The sequence below is a fragment of the Lycorma delicatula genome, chromosome 1, assembly GCF_047948215.1.
Source record: "Lycorma delicatula isolate Av1 chromosome 1, ASM4794821v1, whole genome shotgun sequence".
Classification (NCBI taxonomy): Eukaryota; Metazoa; Arthropoda; class Insecta; order Hemiptera; family Fulgoridae; genus Lycorma; species Lycorma delicatula.
In genome coordinates this window covers 252,871,450-252,895,552 of record NC_134455.1, presented here as the reverse complement: position 1 = coordinate 252,895,552, position 24,103 = coordinate 252,871,450, and the positions used below count along the sequence as shown (strand labels likewise).

The 24,103-nt window shown below is 29.0% G+C and overlaps 1 protein-coding gene across 3 annotated transcripts in view; it reads left to right on the top strand.

Moving 5' to 3' along the window:
* LOC142330441 (uncharacterized) overlaps nucleotides 1-20,244 on the top strand; it is a 37,785-nt gene extending 17,541 nt beyond the window's left edge. For 2 of the 3 annotated variants that reach the window (XM_075375691.1, XM_075375685.1), the window contains exons 2-4: nucleotides 5,187-5,420; nucleotides 11,720-11,898; nucleotides 20,023-20,244. In XM_075375691.1, coding sequence (XP_075231806.1) covers nucleotides 5,215-5,420; nucleotides 11,720-11,898; nucleotides 20,023-20,162 — 525 coding nt within the window. In that variant the 5' untranslated portion in view covers nucleotides 5,187-5,214 and the 3' untranslated portion in view covers nucleotides 20,163-20,244. Of the gene's footprint in view, nucleotides 1-37; nucleotides 267-5,186; nucleotides 5,421-11,719; nucleotides 11,899-20,022 lie in introns of those variants that run through there. The other variant, XM_075375698.1, reaches the window with a different exon arrangement.
* Nucleotides 20,245-24,103: the final 3,859 nt, after the last annotated feature.

The window sequence follows — 24,103 nt, the reverse complement described above, 5'->3', positions numbered from 1 at the left end:
GAAATCAGCTGATTTACGATGACGTGTGATTTCATTGTAAACAAGTTACAATAAAAAAAAGAAGATATTGTTGACAATCGTATTCGTTGTAAGGTAATAATTAGGAAGGGGGGGTTTATTTTATCTATTCTGTTAAAAAATAAAAAACTTATTAAACTAAAAATTTATTTAATCTTCGCCTTCATATCGCGTACGAGATGATTGTTGCGTAGTTTATTTTTCGGTATAAATGCATCAAGAGGAGCATTTAATAGTATCGTATACTGGTGAGAAAAAATATATTGATAAATTGCTAAACTATGTTAATATAGTTTGTTTATTTTTCTTTTGTCTAATTTAAATGTCATTAACCAATAGCAAATGCCAAAGAAAACTATTATCTTTGCACACAGTAACATTTAATTATATTATTAAACCATAAAGATTGAACAGTACTGAAATTAACCAAAAGAATAAAAAGGGCTGACTTGATATCTGCAATTATAAACATTTCTGGAAGTTCAGTACAGTAATTACAATCTTATTATACGAAATAAAAAAACAGTCATTCCTGATCTTTTTTATTTTTATTTTCCTGTTTAACCTTCGGTAATTACCTTCCAGATAATAATTCAGAGGATGAATGACGATGTTATGTATAAATGTAAATTAAGTGTAGTCTTGTACAATCACAGTTCGATCATTCCTGAAATGTGTGGTTAATTGAAACTCAACTACCAAAGAACACCGGTAGTATTCATGATCTAGTATTCAAATCTGTGTAAAAATAACTGACTTTACTAGGACTTAAGCTGGAACTCTCGACTTCCAAATCAGCTGTTTTGCGAAGACGTGTTCACCACTAGATCAACCCGGTGGGTTAATCATTCCTGCACTGGACTGGTCTATAGCCAATCTAGGTAGTTGTTTATTTGAGTCCTGGTAGTGGTTTTAGAGAACTGTAACTGGCACTATTTAATTTATTGGTATAAAAGAACTGCAAATCAATAAATGTGTTTTGACCATTAGAGTTTATACTGTACATCATACCATTTGTTTTACAAAATGCTCCACAATTCCTAATTTACATTGGTGTTTTGGAACCATTTGGTTGCAAAGATGTGTTTAGCGTATTAGGCCAGACTGGTTTTTTTATTATTTAGCATAATGTTGTTAAACTGTATTTATTAACTTTCTGAAATGGTTGTCGTTACTGACTGTAGTTTCATAACTGTTCAGACTTAATGGTTTAATAATCTACTGAAATGTTTGTTTATTAAAATTGCAAGTAAAGTTAATAAACTTTTTAAATGTATGTATTCTGTTGCTAGCAACATCTTTACATGTTTGGCTTTTGGGAAAACAAATTACAGTGGAAGTATAAATTGACTTTGTTATGTTTTGTAATATAACTAAAAATATTGATGCATCATTTGTTTTAAGTATGCAAAAAATTATTGAAAAGTTCATGTTTTCATCAAACAGCCTACATGAAACTCATGTGCCAAATTATTTATATCAGGCAATCCAATGTGTTTTGTCTTTGTGTACTGCCCGATTACTGTATTTGATGGTTGAAGTCACTGTAAAAATGTTTGTATAACAATTTTATTTTTTGCATATCTACGATTCACATAATATTTAATACAATGGCTTTGCTTTCTTTTACTCATATGGTCATAGAAAACAAAATTAACACTTCCAATTTTGAAAAAATAAATTAGCAATTTTTTATTGCCCAGTTATTACTATTTTTTATGAAAATAATAATGCAAGCTCCAAAATATTTCTATAATTTATTCCTAACTGTTTGTTGTTTTACTGGTATATAGAGTTGTTGTAAGTGTTGTTAATCTTTTATCTCTATTACTTTTACCTATCCTTACTGTATAAATTTTACCCTTTATTACTTTTTTATCTCTGTTACCTTTTTCTGTTATAATTCATTTAAAGTAGGTTTACATTTTTGTAATTGTAGGTGGTAATTGAAACTATATGTTAATAAGTTTTTCTTGGTTTATTCATTCATGTCATTTATGAAATAGTTCACTAGAAATTTAATAATAAGAGACAAAATTGAATTTTTTTTTAATTTTCTGGAACTGGAAGGGAGCATGATAGATAGTGCAGATGTATTGGATATGATTTGAGGAGGTGTAGGAGGGAGTTTTCAAACTACTTCGGTGTAAACAGGATATTTGATATGAATTGGGTCTGGTTGTTAAAGATATTATTACAATGTATTTTCAAATCCACTATAAATATGTCCAGTTCACCTTGATGATTTAAGTATCTCTGAAATTGATTTTAAAAATTTCCATATTATTTTTATTTGATTTCATATTCAATTTTACTGTCAACTTCTTAAAAGAATGCGCTTTTCTGATTAAAAAAAGTTCAGTATCAGGATTTCTTGTTAGGTTGATTTCTTAGCTAGGTTGGTTCAAATTTAGTAAGAGTACTTATAACTATATTATAAATTAAAAATTACATTACTTATTAAATCTATAATTATTGCATATTTACTTTTTATTTATTATTAATGGAACCTTCTCTTCCAAAGACTGAAAACCTTATAAGTGTGCATCATCTATGTTAATTTTGTCACTAGGAATAGATGGAATGAGCTGCAGTAATTGCATCAGATGCTAAAGTGAATGAATATAATATTCACTCGGATATAAAGAAAATTTGTAGGCATTACGTAGGATAACAGAATGAAGTTATACAAATTGCCTACAGAAAAGCTTATGGATTAAAAATCTTATAAAATTAAGCTATTAATAAAATAAAATTACATCTGCAATCTTTTTAAATATTCAACAGTAGTTAGCTGTGAATTACGGAGTCCAGAATTATTAACATCAAATGATTTGAAATTTCAATTTCCATATTTTTATTAATAAGAACTAAGTGGATCACATTTAGTAATTATCTCTAAAATTTTATTTATTTGGCTGCTTAATCTTCTCATAAATGGAAAACATTTGTGTCGAGAAGAATTTATTTGAGATCTGTTATTGATGTCAAAGATTCTTCACCGTAAGAAAATTTGCCCTTATTTTCCAGTAAGCTTATAGTTAATTAAAAAAAAACAGCAAAGTTGAATTTAAAGAGCATATATTTAATATAAACTTTGAAATAATACAATTGCATAACTATTAACAAATTTTCATCATTACTTAGAACTTACCTTGAAATGTCTTTGTAAATAAAAAAGGGAATATTGGTATTACAAAGGCATGGGAAAATTTAAAAATAATTATGTACTAATGGTAATTTACTTAAATCTCATCATTATCATCAGATTGTTTTATAAGTCTTCTTTTTTAAATATTCCAGTGGTTTCAGTTGCTGTGTATCATCCCCACCAAAAATCTGGTTAACATCTCACTTTTTAATTTATTTTTGATGTAACAAGGAATTTTATAGATGCTCTGGTGGTAACATAGAATATGAAAAAAAAATTGGATAGTTTCATTGAAAAATGTTTCATTTGTTGTGCATGAGCATCTTTTTACAGATTCTATTCACTCAACTTGTTCAATTCCTAAATGTATTAAAATATGAGCTTGCACTGGTTGTGGTTTCCTGTCACTGTTCAGTTGCTTTAAATGAGTTATTATTTAATGCTATTAGTCTGTGTGAATCTTTTTCCTCATTGAAAGCATTTTTCTTCAAGAAATCATTCCATACATTGCTGACATCTTATCACCTATTCTCCAAGATAATTACTTGAGGCTTATTCACTCAATTCAGACTTACCCCTTTTGTTAACATCCCAAACAGTTATAGTAAGATGTTACAATGATAGCAGATTGAATCTGTTGTGCAAAATGTGATGTGCCTTATTTCTGGATGATTGGGTGTCCAAGGAAGTTATTCTTATTTTATGGTTATGCAAACTTCACCTAAAATCTTCCTTTTCTTTTTTTTTATTGGTTTAAAAGATGATACAGTATTACCTAAATAATATACCTCTGTATTGATTTGGTACAAATCTACGTTTCTGAGATTCAGCTAGGAAAATCATTAGAATTTTGGTTATGTTTTACTGTAATTAAATAGTGTGTTTTGTTGTGTCTACTAGTTAGAGAGTAGGTAGGATTTCTTTTTTGTTTACACTGTAACCTGAACAAGTTGGTGGAAGCAATTCATCCTTCAATTGGACGACATTTGTTCATTGTAGTGTAATTTTAATTCTTCAAGCAAATCAATTAAAATATACCAAAATTGTATATCATAGAATATTTCATAGCATGTAATTAGAATATGTCAATCAATATGGAAGGATTCATTTTTATACAATTACTGAATGTCCCAATACTTCACCTTCTTTTAATTAAAGGGGACTAACTATAATAGAGGTTCCAATCCTCTTTTTTACACCAAGGAATTGAAAATCTTTACCTATTGTAGATGTAGCTCATTTTGAAAAAGAATTGAGTATCACAATATTAAAATTTTTAGTTAATTCAAAGGAATAGAGTTAAAAACTCTTTGAAACCATTTTGTTTTTTATTAGCCTTTGAAAACTACATTCTTAGAATAAAAATTATCTGTTGGGTGGACCAATAGCTTAGAATTCTAAAAATTGTTTTTAAGAATACGTTAATTTTTTTTTTTAGAGCAAATTTTCAGTTACTTTCAACTGAAGATTTGCTCTGGAAGATAGATGGCTATAGTGTTCATGTATCTCCTTCAATATAGTAACTATAATAAAAAACCACTGTAACATAAGTTTGTTTTAAACAAAGAAATAAAATACAGTACTCTGTTTGAATCTTTTTATAATTGTATCATAAATTAAGAATGGCTGGCCTCCATGGCACGGTGATAGTGTCTTGGCCTTTCATCCAAAAGTCCCGCATTTGAATCCTGGTCAGGCATGGCATTTTCACACAGTACATGGTCACCCATCTCATCCTCTGAAGCATTTCCTAACGGTGGTCCTGGAGGTTAAAAAAAAAATAATTAAGAATGAAGGATAGGCATATTACCTAATGTGGGTTTATGTGTTATAAATACTAAAATAGTATTTTTTCAACCAAAATTAAATATATTAAATATGTGTGTTTAGATTGATTTTCTTTCTATAGTATCAGATGGAGGTAAACTCAATTTTTTCATTGTTTTAATTGCATAAATTTTAAGAAATAAATTTGTTTACTTTGTTTTTGTTATTGTTGTATTCATTTTTGTATCAGTGTTTCAGATACCATTATATTAAAAAATATGAGTGACAAGTCTCCTGTAAAAGTGCCGGCTGGTAATGGAAGTTTTCCATCAATGGATCCCTCCAAACTAACAAATGGGTTTTATTTCTTTTCCTGGCCGTTTGGCACACCATTTATTTTTGTTGCTTTAATCTTTATTGGGCCAAAAAGCTTTCATAGAGCTACAAAAGCTGCTTCTAGATTCAAAGATGGTTTGCAAACAAAGTAAGTATAACTGAAAGTTTAAACCCATGTACTTTTTTTCAAAAGTAGTTCTAATTTTTATTATAATTTTGGTTTTTATTAAAAGTATTTTGAAGCATTATTTCCTTCTCTATGAATCATGAGACCTTGCCGTTGGTGAGGAGGCTTGAGTGCTCAGTGATACAGAATAGCTAGACCGAAGGTGCAACCATATCGGAGAGGTATCTGTTGAGAGTCAGACTAAGGAATGATTTCTGAAAGAGGGCAGCAGCTCTTTCAGTAGTTGTTGTAGGTCAGGATGACTTAAACGGCCATATCAACATCACTCAGTCCTCTGAGTACTGTGCAGCTGAAAGCAATGGAAAACTACAGCTGCTTTTTTTCCATGAAAATGTAGCTCTCTGCACTTTCATTTAACAAATGGAGGCACCTTCCTTGGTAAAATATTCCAGAGGTAAACTAGTCCGTTTGGATCTCCAAGTGGGGACTACTAGGGAAGGGGTCAACAGAAAATTAAAAAAAAACCATTCTATGAGTCGGAGCGTGGAATGCTAGAAGTCTAAAAAAGGTTGGTAAGTTAGAAAATTTAAAGAGGGAAATGGATAGGATAAATGTAGATGTAGTAGGAATTAGCAAGGTTCGGTGGGAAGAGGAAAATGACTTTTGGTCAGGTGATTTTAGAATAATTAACTCAGATTCAAATAATGGGCAGACAGGAGAAGGTTTCATAATAGGTAAGAGAGTAGAGTATTTCAAAATGCATAGCGATAGAATCATTGCAATAAGGATAAAATCAAAACCTAAACCGACAATGATTGTTAACGTCTATATGCCTACAAGCGCCCATGATGATGATGAGGTAGAGTGTGTATACAAAGAAATTGATGAAGCAATTAAACACATAAAAGGAGATGAAAATTTAATAGTAGTTGGAGATTGGAATGCAAGCATTGAAAAAAGCAAGGAAGGAAATATAATTTGTGAATACGGGCTGGGCAAAAGGAATGAAAGAGGGGACCGACTTATAGAGTTTTGCACGAAGTATAGTTTAGTAATTCCCAACATCCAGTTTAAAAATCGTAATAGAAGAATATATACATGGAAAAAGACAGGCAATACTGTAAGATATCAGATAGATTTTATCATGGTTAAGCAAAGATTTAGAAATCAACTCGTCGACTGCAAAACTTACTCTGGAGCAGAGTTGATAGCGATCATAATTTAGTGATAATGAAATATAGATTGGGGTTTAAAAACCAGAAGAAAAGGTGTTAGATGAATTGGTGGAATTTAGAGAAGCTTGATGAGGAGGTAAAGAAGATTTTTGAGGAGGACATTGCAAGAGGTCAGAATAAAAAAGATAAGGTAGAAAATATATAAGAAGAATGGGAGAATGTTAAAAAGGAAATTCTTAAATCAGCAGAAGCAAACTTAGGCGAAACAAAGAGAACTGGTAGAAAACCTTGGACTTCAGACGATATATTGCAGCTGATTAATGAACGTAGAAAATATAAGAATGCTAGTGATGAAGAAACTAAAAGGAACTATCGACAATTAAGAAATATTATAAACAGGAAGTGCAAACTAGCAAAAGAAGAGTGGATTAAAGAAAAGTGTTCAGAAGTGGAAAGAGAAATGAACATTGGTAAAATAGATTGAGCATACAGGAAAGTTAAGGAAAATTTTAGGGTACATAAATTAAAATCTAATAATGTGTTAAAAGATGGTACACTGATTTTTAATATGAAAGGCAAAGTCAATAGGTGGGTGGAATATATTAAAGAGTTATACGGAGGAAATGAATTAGAAAATGGAGTTATAGAGGAAGAAGATGAAGTCAAAGAGGATGAAAGGGGAGAAACAATACCGAGATGTGAATTTAAGAAAGCATTAAAATTTTTAAATAACAGAAGGACTCCTGGAATAGACAGGAATACCCTGTAGAATTACTGCGCAGTGCAGGTGAGGAAGTGATTGATAGATTATACAAACTGGTGTGTAATATTTATGACAAAGGGGAAGTTCCGTCAGATTTCAAAAAGAGTGTTAGTCATGATACCAAAGAAAGCAGGAGCAGATAAATGAGAAGAATACAGAACAATTAGCTTAACTAGCCATGCATCAAAAATCTTAACTAGAATTCTGTACAGAAGAATTGAGAAGGGAATGGAAGAAGTGTTAGAAAACCAATTTGTAAAGTAAAATATACCAGTAAAAGTATAGGGACAAGGGAAACAATTTTAGGCCACAGATTAATAATAGAAGGAAGATTAAAGAAAAACAAACCAACATACTGTTATTTATAGACCTAGAAAAGGCATTTGATAACGTTGACTGGAATAAAATGTTCAGCATTTTAAAAAAATCAGAGTTCAAATACAGAGATAGAAGAACTATTGCTAACATTTGCAGCAACCAAACAGCAACAGTAATAATTGAAGAACATAAGAAAGAAGCTGTAATAAGAAAGGGAGTCCAATAAGCATGTTCCCTATCCCCGTTACTTTTTAATCTTTACATAGAACTAGCAGTTAATGATGTTAAAGAACAATTTAGATCCGGAGTAACAGTACAAGGTGAACAGATAAAGATGCTATGATTTGCTGATGATGTAGTAATTCTAGCCGAGAGTAAAAAGGATTTAGAAGAAACAATGAACGGCATAGATGAAGTCCTACGCAAGAACTACCGCATGAAAATAAACAAGAACAAAACGAAAGTAATGAAATGTAGTAGAAATAACAAAGATGGACCACTGAATGTGAAAATAAGAGGAGGGAAGATTATGGAGGTAGAAGAATTTTTTTAGTTGGGAAGTAGAATTAATAAAGATGGACGAAGCAGGAGTGATATAAAATGCCGAGTAGCACAGGCGAAACGAACTTTCAGTCAGAAATATAATTTGTTTACATCAAAAATTAATTTAAATATTAGGAAAAGATTTTTGAAAGTATATGTTTGGAGTGTCGCTTTAAATCGAAGTGAAACTTGGATGATCATAGTATCTGAGAAGAAAATATTAGAAGCTTTTGAAATGTGGTGTCGTAGGAGAATGTTAAAAATCAGATGGGTGGATAAAGTAACAAATTAAGAGGTGTTGCAGCAAATAGATGAAGAAAGAAGCTTTTGTTGGAAAAATATAGTTAAAAGAAGAGACAGACTTATGGGCCACGTATTAAGGCATCCTGGAATAGTCGCTTTAATATTAGAGGGACTGTAGAAGGAAAAAATTGTGCAGGCAGGCAACATTTGGAATATGTAAAGCCAATTGTTAGGGATGTAGGATGTAGAGGTTATACCGTAATGAAATGGCTAGCACTAGATAGGAAATCTTGGGAGCTCCCACAAAAAAATAAGCATTATTTGAATATTTGTAAATATTGGTTAATGGCAATGTAGCTATATAAGGTGAATAATAATATCACATTAATACATTGTTGATATAATTTATCTTTATTCAATGCACGTAATTCTTCACATATTTGCAGTGATTTCCTTGTAACTTTTGCCTATCTCCAAACTTTTGTTGAATGTCTTTATTTTGATACTTAATTTAGTTTTGTTGATTTTAAACAATTTCACTGTAAATAAGTTTGTAACACCAGAAGGTATAAACCCATCTGATTTTACAAAAAATCGGAGAATAATTATTATCCTCTTAAACAGTTTGTTTGGCTGTATCCATTAGGTACCTTGATTATTAATTAGGCCGTATATTAATACTGATTGTAACTAAAAGCCCTTGAATATAGTTCCATAGGCACAAAAATGAGGATCACCAACCCACTGGGATCTAATAGTGAAGCAGCTGGCCTGCCAGCTACTAGAAAGTATTGTCAGCATAATGCTTCAGGTTAAAAACCAAATTGGTAGCGCAGACTTTGTTTCTACGGCACTCAACTAGAAAGAAAGAAAAGAAAGAATAAAGAAAGGAAGAAACAGTTCCCACATATTAATGGCAATTTGTTCAGTATTTTCAATATTTCATAGTAGAAATAACCTCAATACTTTTAACTCCTCTTCATGAATGGAAAATACCTTGTAAAACAAGACTAATATTATTTCTGTAATACTGATTTTTGAAAGGAAGGATTTTGTGATAGATAAGTAAAATGAGAATTTATAATTTATAAAACAATGCAAGAATATTATATTTAATAGCTGTGTGTATAAAGTACAAAGGAATAAACGTCTAAAGATCAGACCTGGAATTGTTTATTACACTGATGAAGCAAGAAAGAATTTATTCAAAATTAAAATAGAAAAATTATTAGAAATACGTTATTATGTTAATGAGTTTTTAAATAATATTAAATCATTGTAAAATACATTTTACATTGTAAAATCATTGTGAAAATACCTTGTAAAACAAGACTAATATTATTTCTGTAATACTGATTTTTGAAAGGAAGAATTTATGATAGATAAGTAAAATGAGAATTTATAATTCATAAAACAATGTAAGAATATTATTTAATAGCTGTGTGTATAAAGTTCAAAGGAATACACTGATGAAAAAAGAAAGCATTTATTTAAAATTAAAATAGAAAAATTATTAGAAATACGTTATTCTGTTAATGAGTTTTTAAATAATATTAAATTATTGTCTGCATTCTTTGTGCCCAGATGGTATGTACTCAAAGAATTTCAATTAATGTGTTCCAAATTTACAGATTGCCATTTATTTACGTAACATTTTTACATACTTTTTTATTTTTAATTATTATTTTTATATAAATATCTTATATTACTAATCAGTAACTATTACTTTAAACATAAAGTATGTATTTGTAAGGTTTTTCTATGGTTTAATTGATCCCTCCAAGCAAATTATGAAGGATCATTTCTATATATCCTAAATTATTACTATAGTGTAAATTTATGTACTAATCTGAAAAAGAAGTTACTTATAATTTACACCAACACCCCTGGGATATACAATTTGAAGGGTTTGTCTTGGTGAGAAGCAAACTTCTGCAAGAGTTTTGTCCATATTTAAAGTTCTATAGTTACAGTCTACTAATTCAAAAACTACTTGAACTGCTAGTAAAAAATTTTCTTAAGTATGTAAAGTAATAATTATATTTTGCTGAAAATGCTTCAGGGCGTGTGAATTCTTTACTTTCTAAGATTCTACTTTTTGCCCTGAGTCATTATAGGTGTAGAAGAATCATTGGGGTGTATGGATGTGGGTTAATATCTTATCTAGGATCCAAAAGCTAATATTCCTTATTGAAATGGAACTCTTCCGTAAATATCTTATCCAGTCAACAATTACAGAATCATTTGTAATTACTTCGTTTTATTGCTTTTAACAAATAATGTTTTGATCTGAATTACTGATCATATGTAATTGTAGTATATTAATGAAAATAAAATTATTCTGATGTAAAAATTTTCACATGAGAACTTACAGATTTATAGTTTATTTCACTGCCTGATAATAAAATATTACATTGTAAGTTTTTGAATAGTTTTGATAAAGAACTTAATGTTAAAGTAGCTCAAAAAGAAAAATAACAGAAAAAATTGAAAAATGAAAAGAAAGCATAATAAACATGCAACATTTACCTGTGATACTAATCTGCTTGCCTGTTCCTTATACTTTGTTTCTTTTTTACTTGTGTTAACATAAGAAGGAAGTGATTCAAATGAAAAACATCGAAAGAACAACACTTCAGCCAGTCTAGACTAAACAGTGTTTAATAATATATTTAATTGTATGTAAAGAAGTGCTGAGATTTTGATCTTATACTCAAAATTATCTTGTCTAGAATACTTTCATTATTACCCTGAAATAAAAAATTCTTCCCAGTAGTATTTTGTTACCTAGATAAAATAATTAAATTGTTCTAAATAAGGGGTCTTTTACCCATTTTCTGTGCAACAAATTAAATTGCAATAAAATAAAAAGTTTGTGTAATATCAACCAATTTTTATTTATTTTGAAGCTTAAAATAATAGATTATGTTCCAAAAACAATGTTATTTATATGTTTAGACAAATGAGCTTGAATTCCACCAACCCATCAAATATCTCCTTTCAAGTTATCAATCATTTGTGGTTTGTTCCTATAGACTTGTGACCTAACAAAACCTCAGAGAAAAAAGTCTAAGGGAGAGTAAATCACACAGTCTTGGTAGATTGCATATTTCGATAATAAATTTTTATGGTTTGTAAATGTTGTTGAGTCGTGTAGCGTTCTGTTATGATTTTTCATGAACTACTGAAAATAAATGACCCTTGAAAAATTAAAAAGAAAATAAATAATTGACTACCACAAAATTAATTTTTTGCACTCATTTTGAAAACTGTTGCAGGCTTCTGACAGCCAACTCACAGAAAAAATTAGGATCTGACTTTCCTACCAAAGCATTATTATTACCGTTTGTTTACTCTGGAGTGGAAGGTACATTATCTACTATTCGTGGAATAGAAGATAATATAAATATTCTCACTGCTGGGACATTAACAGGCATGCTTTACAGAGCAACTTCAGGTGAGAAACAGTCTGATTTCTATTATTAGATGTGATATGCATGGATATGCATATGCATGGATATTACCTTGTATTGAATGGTGGTTCTTTAAATGAATGTAAAAAGCATATTTTAAGATTGATTGATATTTAAATCACAACTCAACAATTAATAAAATACAGCCAACTCACGGTTATCTAAGATATTAACTGGGAAGAGGATTGCTGGTAACCCAAAATCATAGCAAAATCGCAGATGATCCAAAAATAATATTTAATAAATTAATATATGTTAAAATGAACTAATACTGTACTGCAGTACAATATTTTATTAAGGTAAAGTTTTTTATAAATACCTAGTAAAAGTGACATGTTGGAGTTTTTCAGAATACTTATTAACATATAACAAACTTTCACTGTCACTAATACTGTATGTAAATAGTTTGTAATTAGTTTGTAGTTGTAAAAAAATAAATTAATAAAGTGTGCATTTTACTCTGAGATTTTGTTAAAATTACGACTATTGATTGTTGTTTTAGTGACAGAAAACACTTTCTTTTAATTGAATTAATTGAACTTTGTAATTAGCGTAAAATAATATCACACAATGAACTATTGTGTTAAGCTGCAATGCTTAACACATGCTGGTTAAATCGCTTGTGGATAATCAGGAATTGATTGTATTTAGTAAACCTGTGCCCTGTGATTTCCATTATGAATTAATTTTACACACACATTGTAATTATGAAATTGATTGTTCATTTGTAATATACTTGAATTATACTATTATACTTGATCATGGATGGTTAAGATCCTACGTGAACATCTGCATTTTAGATCTGGACTGAACTAAATAATACAATACATCTCATAATAATCTATATTGTGAGAAAAAATAAAATTACAGGGTCACAGGACTCTTAACAAAATTAAATAAGAAATGATTCATGATTTAACAAAATATTTGTAAAGATAAATAATGGTAGATTTTTAATTATAATTTTACTTTAACTTTTAGAAGATTGCTATATTTATTTAGATATTAAACCCATTTGATTTTGAAATAGACTATAATAACCAAATAAACTGACAGCACCCTCACTCCAGTTATAACACAGAAGATTAGCTGTAAAAGAGTTAAAAGTTCTGCATAACTGTAACACTTTACTGAATAATTAATACCTTCTCTTTCTTTCCTTCTTTTTATTTTAAGATATTTAAAATAGTAATTTATTGTTATTTTCTGCCATATTATTCAGAATGCAGGTGATATACACTAAAAGATCTGATTAGAGTAGTTGTGCTTACGTAGTTTTTGAACTAACTTACTTGCTTGGTCCTTATTAAGGTTCCTACCGCCATGTTTGCAGCCGAGCTGTATGCATTTCTAAGGTCCTGAATATTATGACTGATGAACACTGCTATAATCTTGAATTTAAAAAAAATATATAACATAAAGGCACTGTGCTGTCTTTGACAAACGTTAATGAAATAATAGTCATACATAAGTATGACTATTATTTCATAAGTACATAAGTATAGTAAGAATTAAACCAACCTATGCCAATTAACCTTGATACCATCAGAGTTGTGTAACAATGAAGAAATTTAGAGTATTTTAACAGTAATTACCAATTTAAATTTTATTTATTTTATGTGTTTAAATGTGTGTAGATAAAAAAGAAGATAAAATAAAATATTAATTTTGGTTTAATTTTTTTTTTTAATACGAACACAACTGTTAATTACAGACAAAAGGGTTACCCATGGGTTCACCTATATCTATAATAATGTATGAAATTTTCTTACAACATTCAGAAAACATCATAATTAATGATATTTTGAACAAGCATCAAATAATTGTTGTGGATTAAGTATGTGGACGATATATTGGTCATTATACAATCTAACTACAAATGACAGAACATATGACTATTTTAAATATAGAAAACCAACCATAGATCACACCACTATACGCAAAAAATCTAATCATCCAAGGTCATAAAAAATTGGCACGTATAAAAATTAAATTTTTAGAGTTTGCAGTACAAAAAAAAACCCAGATAAATTCAAAAACGAATTAAATACAATTAAACAAATAGTTTCCAGTGGCTTTTGTTTCCAATTTGCAGAAGAATTTATAAAAAACTAACTATCAAACATTAAAATAATGTACAATGTTACAGTAGAATAATAATAAAGAACTTACTATTAACTATTTCATACAACACACATAAATAATATAATAGAAAAAACTATTGATGTTTATGATATATAAGAAAACATACAAACCTAATAACCACGTTTTAAAATATTTAAGGGATAATAATAATAATAATATTAATGAAGAAAATTTAAATGGAATATATAAGATTAAATGTAGTGACTGTAATGGTATATACTAATGTAAAATCAACAGAACTTTCAACAAAAAGATTCACAGAGCATTATATAATGCATACAAGAACAAGAAAAGACACATTTCTAATATATATAGCTGACCCATCTGTTACAACATAAACATATTATTATCAATTAGAAACACAACTTAGAAATTCTAGAAACATGCAAAAACAATCAAATAAACATCTTGGAAAAATACTACATTTATAAATTCAAACAAATACATAAAATTATCAACCAACAAATAACTTTTGAAGACTATATTTTGATTAGACACAATAAATTATAACTATTTACACAACATAAAATAATTCACATCCAACTGATTTTTATGCTTATTACCCAAAAAATTATTTATATTTTCATTTGTTCATTTAGTCATAACATCACCATAACTTCAAACAACTGATGATGTGAGTGGTTCACGAAAGTACTTTTGAAGGTTAATAAATAGATTCTTTAACTCTGTTTTGGTGTTATTTAATTTATTCAATTTATAATATATCAATTAACACAGTGGTTAATATGTTCATAAAGTATTTGAATTTTCAAAAAATAAAAAAGAAGAATATCTGTATAGAGAAGAGACATCATGTTAGCTTAAAGAAATAAACATTTGACATTATCTTTTCCTAAAAGCCATCATTTAATGTTAGATTTAAATTTTATATAAATAAACTTCTTTATTTCATTGGTATAGTGTTGTAAAGTCAAGGAGCTATATAAAAGTAAAACATATGAAATATTTCTTTATTTGGTCTTGGTGGTATGAAGTTCCCAAGTGATCATAGGTTGTCTACTTGCCAACAGTAATATTGTTGTTTTTGTTCACTTTTGATAAAAAGAATTTTAAGTCCTTGTAAAAATACAGGTATCTTAAGGATAGTAAGTCCCACTGTTGAAAAATCTATAACAAATAAGCAAGACGAGGTTTTCTAGAGATGTCCTGATTATATATTTTTGTCTCACAATCAATGAATATATTATACTGGTAAGCACCTACCCATATCATTAAATCATACTGTAGTCTGCATTTGATTAAAGCGTAGTACAGAGATTTCATTACAAAATCAGCACAACTATTGCGGAGGAAAATAGTGTTCAACACACATATACAAGTTCTTTCTTTAATTTTTGTATATGAGCTGCCCTTGTAAGTCTAGGATCTACAGTTATTTCCAAATAGTTCACGTGGTCAGTTTCATTAGTCCAATTACAATTATAACCACAAGCTTTACAACTACTTGTTTGCATTTGTAGATCCAATTCCTCCAAATTTGACTTCAGCTTAAAAGTGATTAACTACTACTCAAACCCCACGCTAAGCCTCCAGAGATCATTACGAATCATCTTACGAAGCTCTCTTCTATCGTTTGCCCTATAACGTAAAGCTTTGTCATTTGCAAATGCTGTGATAGCATCATTAAGAACACCTCCACATTTAATGTTTACTAAGAAGAGCTCTACTGAAAGCGCAGAGCCCTGAGGGACACCACAGAATATGTGGGATTCATTACTCAAAGAATTTCCAACTATAAATTTGCTGGCTTTCTTTCCCCAACAGAAAGCTACCAAACTAGTCTCCACAGGTTGCTCTGACACCGGCCTTTATTAGTTTTTTTTAAAAGGAGTCCATGACAGACAGAATCGAAAGCCTTTCTTATATTTAGAAATAATGCAGCAACCTTGCAGTTGCTGTTTATGCCGTTATAAATACCAGAGAAGAAATTTAGCATTGTATCTTCAGTATTACGGCCTTTCCAAAAACCAAATTGATTATTACTATAGAAATTTGTCTTACCTGAGGACTGGCGGCTTTTCATAAATTCATCCAAGTATAGTTTAAAAGTGGTTCTACTACACAACTGTAACAAATATCCTTCAATAACAATCGCTTATGGTATTAATTTGAAAGAGACATATGATGTGATGAAAGAGGTTCTTGAAAATTTGATTATAAAAAACTTAGCTTGAACTTATGTGGTGATATTTGAAAGTTATAGCTATTTTGTTAGCCATGCAGTTAGGCTATACCAAGTACATGTGTTTTCTTTGTGAATGGGACGGCCAAGATAGGGATAAACATTATGTTACCAAAGAGTGGAAGAAACGAGACAACTTAATTGCAAATGGGAAAAATATTAATCAGGAGTCCATAGTTGAACCCAAAATAATATTTTACTCCCTCTCAATAGGCCTAATGAAACATTTTGTAAAAGTAAGAAGGATAGTCCTGGATTTTTGTACATCAGGCAGAAATTCCCGAATGTAAGTAAAGGAAAATTAAAGAAGAAATATTTGTTGGTCCTCAAATAAGAGAGTTGGTCAGAGATGATGTATTTAATTCAATATTAAATAATGTAGCTTGGGCTTCATTTAAAGAAGTTTGTAAAAAAATTCTTGACAAACAAAAATCTGACAATTACCATGATATTATTAATCAATTTCTTAGTTCATACAGAACTATGGGATGTAATATGTCTTTGAAAATACAATTCCTCGATTCACATCTGGATTTTTTCCCAGACAACCTCGGAGATGTAAGTGATGAACACTGTGAACATTTCCACCAAGATTTTTCTTTCAGTGATGGAAAGCCTCTATAAAGGGAAATGGAATACTAACATGCTAGCCAATTACTGTTTGATATTAATTCAGGATATGCCTGAAGCTATTTATAAAACAAAAGCATCAATGAAATCATTGTAAGACAGTTATGGTCATGCAAAATTATAAAGTTTACAGAAATTCACTATGTTTTCCCTAAATTTTTTTTGAAACTTAATTTATTTAAAACTATTTCGGTGATAGAAAAATTTTATTTACATATCTGTAATGTACACAAAAAAAAGAAAACAATTCAAGAAATCGTATCACACTTAAGAGAAATAATAAAAAGTTTTTTTTTTCTTATCAGCGTTATCAATCTGGTAACAGTTTATTTCTTCACTATAAACCCATATCTCTGTTAAAATTGTACAATAAATTTTATTATTTATAATTTTCATCAAAATTGAATCAAATTTTTCTATGATACGAAGAATATTTTGAACTATACATAGTAGTATTTCACTAAATTATTGGTAAAAAACTATTTATATTCATTTAGTATTATAATGATGAATAGAAATAAGATACACACACACACGAGTTAGGTCAAACAATTAATATTATGAACACTTTCAAGGTTAATTACTGGGTCACCATCAGTTTTTCCGGATTAAGATTGAACCATTTCTTAGCCATAAGTACTTGTAGCCTTTATTGGATTTCACTTTTCTTGCTCTCAGCATAAATTTTCATTTAGGTGTAGAGGAATATTAGAATTCAAATCCATGTCCTGTAGAAAAATTACGCTTCACTCTTTGCAGCAATTTGTCCCTGTCAATCCTCGGAAAAAATTTGATTATTATCGCTGGTTGTTCCTGCTTTTGTAGTTTCACAAAATCAATTTTGTTTTCATTGTTTGGATGGTCTAAGGCCAGACTCACTGACTTGACAATGTTGATCACATCCATGGTTTTTGCTGTCGGAACGTTATGTAGAGACAATTCACTCTAGAGTTCTGCTTTTTGGACACCACTCTTTTTTGGAGTTCCGCATTCTGTTGTTTTAGGTTAATTATTTAAATTCCTTGATCTTTGATTTTCTGAAGGCAAATACTTAATTGCTTTTCTTGCAAGTCAAGCTTCTTAAGCACAGTCTCATATCTTCATGATACCTATCTTACAAGTTTCTGAGATCTCTGTCCGTACACTTATTATTTTCTTTCCTGTAATATAGCACTAATATAAGATTAACCAGTGAGCACAGCACAGCACAGACTTAATGGAACATAGCAGTATACAAAGTTGAAGGTGATCGACTGACATTTCACAAACCATTTCACTTGACTGATGATAAAGGTAAACTCATTTCCAATAAAAAATATTAATCAAGTGGAATTTGACACTGGTAATAAACAAAATACATTAGTATAAATTATTATAAAAGTTGAAAACAATAACTGATATTAAAGTAAAATCACTGCCTTGTGCACAATGTTCTATGAATACAATAAGCTATGAACTGGACTGCAACATGTACGTACACTTTGCAATGTACAGTTCTGACTCGATTTGCAATTATTATTATTACTAAGGAATAATGTCTTTAGTATAAAGAACAAAACCTACCATTTATAGAATATTTAGTTGTCCTATTGGCTAGCAGTAGTATATGCAATGAACTTTTTTTTTTGGAAAGGGATGACTTAGGTTATTATTTTACACTATCCATTCCAGTATTTATTACTATTAAGTTTGTAAACCATTTAAGGTAATATATTATCAGTCGCAATCACCTCCGCTGGTGAATACACTGAAGATTTTATCTACTAAATATCACTTTCTGTCTACTACTTCACTCTACACATTATAATTAATTTTGGCAGAATGTTTATGAGAATGCAATCTGCTCTGTTATTTGAGGAGTTACGTAAGTCGTTCATCATTCCCATTGTCATAAGGAGAAAGAATTGTTAATGTCTATATAAAATATAAATTTTCAAAAATTATTTATTGAAAATTTGACCACAATCTTTGATGAACTATTTTTTTTGCATGTAATTTTATTCATTATTACTTCTACAAAAAAATTCAAGGACAAAAGTCACTTGTCAAAATCAGAAATTTTGAATGAAACATTTTGATAGGTTACTCTGGGGTTTTCCAGTACCATCTGTTCAACACTATGTAATATCTAGTAATCAAGATATTAAAAAATGAACACTGTAATGTTTTTAAAATAATTAATAAAAAAAATTATTTTGGTTTTTCTTATGATGTATACTTATGAGGAGGCTACTTATTGGTAGAAAAATAAATTTTAAATTCCATAATTGTTTTCCAATGACATACATATATTATATAAATATATGAATAAAATAAATGTATGAATATTTATTATATAAATGTATGTAGTATAAATGAGAGATAAGAAAATGATTGAGTAAATTTAATAGAGTAATCTAGAAAGTAAATAACACGGTTGGTGTTGGTTGAATTTGGTAATAGGTTCAAGTAAATAAATTCATATATATCATCTATTGCTGCAGTAAATCTCATGTAACATGAAGAATCTTGATTGTCCATGTGGCAACAGTAGACTTTACAGGCAAAATGATATATTGTGGACAATAAACATTTTAATACATTTACTTGCTTTACAATAGATATCTCAAGATCTCACATACTTGTATACTTCTTAAAATACGTTTTAAAAAAACGTATTTTTGTATACATTTTAAAAAAACATATTTTTTAAAATAAAAAAAGCCGACTTTTTCTTAAAAATTGTTTCATGAAAAATTAACACCCAATAATTCAATGAGGATTCATAAGTCACCACATTCACAAGCAATGGCCTCTACTTATCATGTTTAATATAATTACAAGTTAAATATATTTTTAATAAGAAATTTTATTCAAGATTATTCATAAATTATGAAGCTTTTACAGCTTTAATTAAGAGTTGTAATTCTCTTGCTTAACTCTGTTGATCATTTATATTGTATACACACAGCTGATGAGCATACCCTATAAAAGTACTACTGAAACAAATTTGGCAAATATTAAAACTTGAGGTTTTTGATTTGGTGTAGATTCTTTTTTAAATTCCGTATATTTAGTAGTATTCTTTTCCTTATTATTGTTTAATTACTCAATTATCCAACAGTTTTTATAAATTTTGAATTTATTTTAGGAAACTTGCTGTTGTGTGGTAAGAGTGGATTGACTGGACTTGCATTGTCATCATTGTATTGTTTATGGGCGAACCAAGGAGAGTCTGTGGACGTAGGAAATAAGAAAAAAATTGAAAATAATAATGTTTGGGATGAGTAATGTTTGTAGTAAATTTTGAGATAGTAAATACTCTTTACGATTGAAATTTAGTGGATTAGTAAATTATACAAATATAAAAAAATATTGTGTAAGTTTTTTTCTTTTGGTGCCTTGCCTTTCTTATGCTATTATTTTCTGTTAATGAATATCTAGAGATTATAATGTATTGACCTTTAATTTTTATACCAAATAAATTTTCTGAATGTTTTAGTGTATATTGTAGATCCAGTTTTGTTTTTAAACTTTAGATGTTGTCATGTGTTTGCTATTTAAGGACATTTAAGGACAAACTTAAAACTTTCTTATAAATACATTTTATTACTCTAAAAATAAATATATTTAACATACAAAATAGAAATTCAAAGAAATAGGAAAAATGTATGCAATTACAATTAAATTACAAATACTGAAATAGAGTCCAGTTTATTAAAAACATAATTATAATGACCGATAGAAAATAATGTTGCATTGACTGTAAGATAAGTATAGAAAAGTCTACAATTCATATAATTCACTTTCTGCTAGTATTATTACTTTTACTGTGCAAAAGAACTACTCTACACTTTGAATGAATAGAATATTGACACTTTCACACCTATTTACCAGTAACTCACAGAACAGCTTAGCTTATTGTTTCCACCACTGTCTGAAATGGAGTAATTGTGATGCAATCTTCAGTTGTTGTTATCACATACTCATTCAGAGGCATATCCATCTCAAAACTAAAGGGGGCAGCTTTCTGAATTTAATTTCTTTAATGGAGGAAGGATAGTCCATGAAGGGGGTGGGTGTTATGTAATAATACAAAACAACAAAAGGAATAATATTTATTTTTAAAAAAATAATAATTTTTTAATAGTTTGTGAGGATTAGATAGATGCAAAATGTATATATGATTTATATTTCATGGTACAGTGTTTTTTAAAAATTTGTTTAGTTGTAGGAGCTGTTCAGATAATAATAGTCAATAACATAAAAATAACTATTTATTTATTTATACAGTAAAATAATAATAGACAACCAATAAAATAATCACTATGATAGATGATAGTGAATTTCATAGCATGTGAGAAATCATGCCTGATTGGGACTAGAACCCAAAATGTCCGAATAAAAGGCAGAGAAGCTACTGTTCTACTTTGCTGAACAGCAAGTAATAATATTGGGTGTAATATAGAATTATAGTTTAAGTTTTTAAGTTTCTTAAAAAAAATACTTTCAAATTATGTTATGTACTTTTTTACTAATGTCTCATATTCTTATACATGTAATATTCTGAATTTGTACAATTTTATAAAAACTTGTAACAATATATAACTGTGTATTTCATGATTTTTTGACAAATTCTTTTTATGGTAAGTAGATTCTCATGCGTGCCTGTTTTAGTATTCACAGTGTGTTCTGTTATATAATATTGAATACAAAATTGCGTACATGCACATTTCTCTCCAGTAAAAAAGGAATGGTGGGTTGGTTTGTTATATGTGCTCACATTTTTATTTTTATTTTTATTTTAGCTGCTATTAGTGAGTACAGCCAACTTTCTCTCTCCCACTCCCTGTGTTCTTATTTTGAATGAAATGCTTCATGTGTATATATTTGTATATTGTATATATTTTATATTTGTATTTTTATTTAGGTATAATTATTTATTAATGTAATTTAAAATAATTTATTATTAAATTTAAATCAAAGATTAACAATTTTTATTAATATTTAAATTAATTGTTTATTATAATTATTAATAAAACTTATTAGTAAAAGAAAGGGATTATTAGTTAATATTTAGCAGTAAAAAAAATTATTTATTTAAAGAATTATTTAAAAGTATGTTACAATGGACTATGGGAAAGACTAAGAGAGCACAGAGAGCAGGAGAGAGTTGGCTCTGCACCATGACGGTCCACTCTGCACCAATAACAGCAGAGTAACAAACAGCAGCTGGTCCTGCAACTAACACAACCTCACACGAACACACCTAAGTCTAAACGAAAAAAACTGCCATTATTGTGGCACGCCCAAGGCCCGCCTTTTTTCTATTATTTTAAAAAAAGTGGGTAAAAAAACGGATGCTGCATGTAGCAGAATGAAATCTTGCAGTTCATCTTGTAGAAAGAGGCATTCCATTAACATTGGTATGAAGATTTTAAAAACAAGCTCCAAATTCATTGAAACAGTATAGATTAAAGAAGAGGAATTTTTAGGATTGTAAGAACCTCATAACTTCTCATTTTCTTAATCCAGCACAAATTTGTTTGCAATATAAATTCCTAATAACATAGAATTAATTTAGAATGATGTATTCTAATTTAGAAGATTATGATACTTTGTGATTCAAAGTTACATAAAAAACTTGTTCTTTTGAATGTAGAAAACTGAATCACAATTTTAAGTGGATATATTTTCAAATAATTGAGGAACAGATATGGGAAAATCTAGATAGATAGGGTGTTATTTCTTGAGAATTTCCAGAGTTTTGATTGTATGACATGCTTGTAAATTTCATATAGATCATGTACTAGGCACAATATGAAAATTGTGATGACCCTTTTGTTGTCAATTAATTAATGTCTGTATGTCTTATTTCATTTCTATCAAGCATTATTTGATATTGTTGAAAGTAGCAGTGGAGAAGATCAAAACAGAAATATACATATATTTATTAATTACACTGATAAACAATTTTTGTTTCCTAACATGTGATACATGATGTAAAATTTTTTAATTTTAAAAGATTTTTTTAATTTTTCAATGTATAGTTAGCATTTTAAGCTGCTGCATTGTATTTTGTTAGCTCATTTTTTATTGTTTAACTTTGTTAACATAATTTGTAAGCTATAAATAAATAATCAAAGAATTAAATCATATCATAGTCGCATATTATGACATCATATCTAATGATGGAAGAGTGAGGCCTTTGTGGACAAGATTTTCATGTCTGTTCAGGTCAAAACATGTATCTGAAAATACAGCTGTGTTGTCTGTATTAAGGACCGGATGTAGAAATGAATTAATTTTGTTCAGTCTTATTATTCAGTCTTAATGATGTGGTATGTATGTAGTTTTTACCATAAAATCAAATAGAAAAACATTACCCCTTTAATTATATTACTTGTACTTTCAGTAAAAAACTGGTGATCGGTATAAGACATGGGATAAGAAAAATGCTTTGCCATTTGGTGTACCTATGATCTGGCATGAACCAAAGGATCATGTAACCGATTGTTACTTTCGTTTAACAAATTTGTCTGGAATTTTCTAAAAAATCTAAACATACTGTAAAATATCCTTCATTACAATCTGCAATCAGGGCTGTTTCTCACAGTGAAATTATTCCAGTTCCTGAGCCACCTGTGAATGCATGTTTTGAAATCAGCGATGAAGAATCAGGCAGTACTGAAGAAGACAACAATGATTTTAATTTTGAAATTATCTTCTCATAACCACATCTTATATCACAAGGTGAATTAAATGATTTGGTTAGGGATTTAAATTTATCAAAAAATGAAGCTGAACTGGTTAGGATCGAGACTGCAAGGTTAGAATTTACTTTAAAAAAATACAAAAATTTCAGGCTTTTGAAGCCGACAAAAAGAACTTTCTCAGTATTTTATTGATGAAAAAGTAATTTGGTTTATTGAAGAAATATTGATGAGCTATATTTCACTTAGGACAAGCTGATAAGGCTGAGGAATGGCGCCTTTTCATAAATTCATCCAAGTATAATTTAAAAGTGGTTCTACTATACAACTGTAATAAATATCCTTCGATAACATTCGCTTATGGTATTAATTTGAAAGAGACATTTGATGTGATATAAGACGTTCTTGAAAAAATGAGACAACTTAATTGAAGTGGGAAAAATATTATTCATGAGTCCTTAGTTGAACCCAAAATAATATTTTACACCCTCATCATATCAAGCTAGGCCTAATGAAACA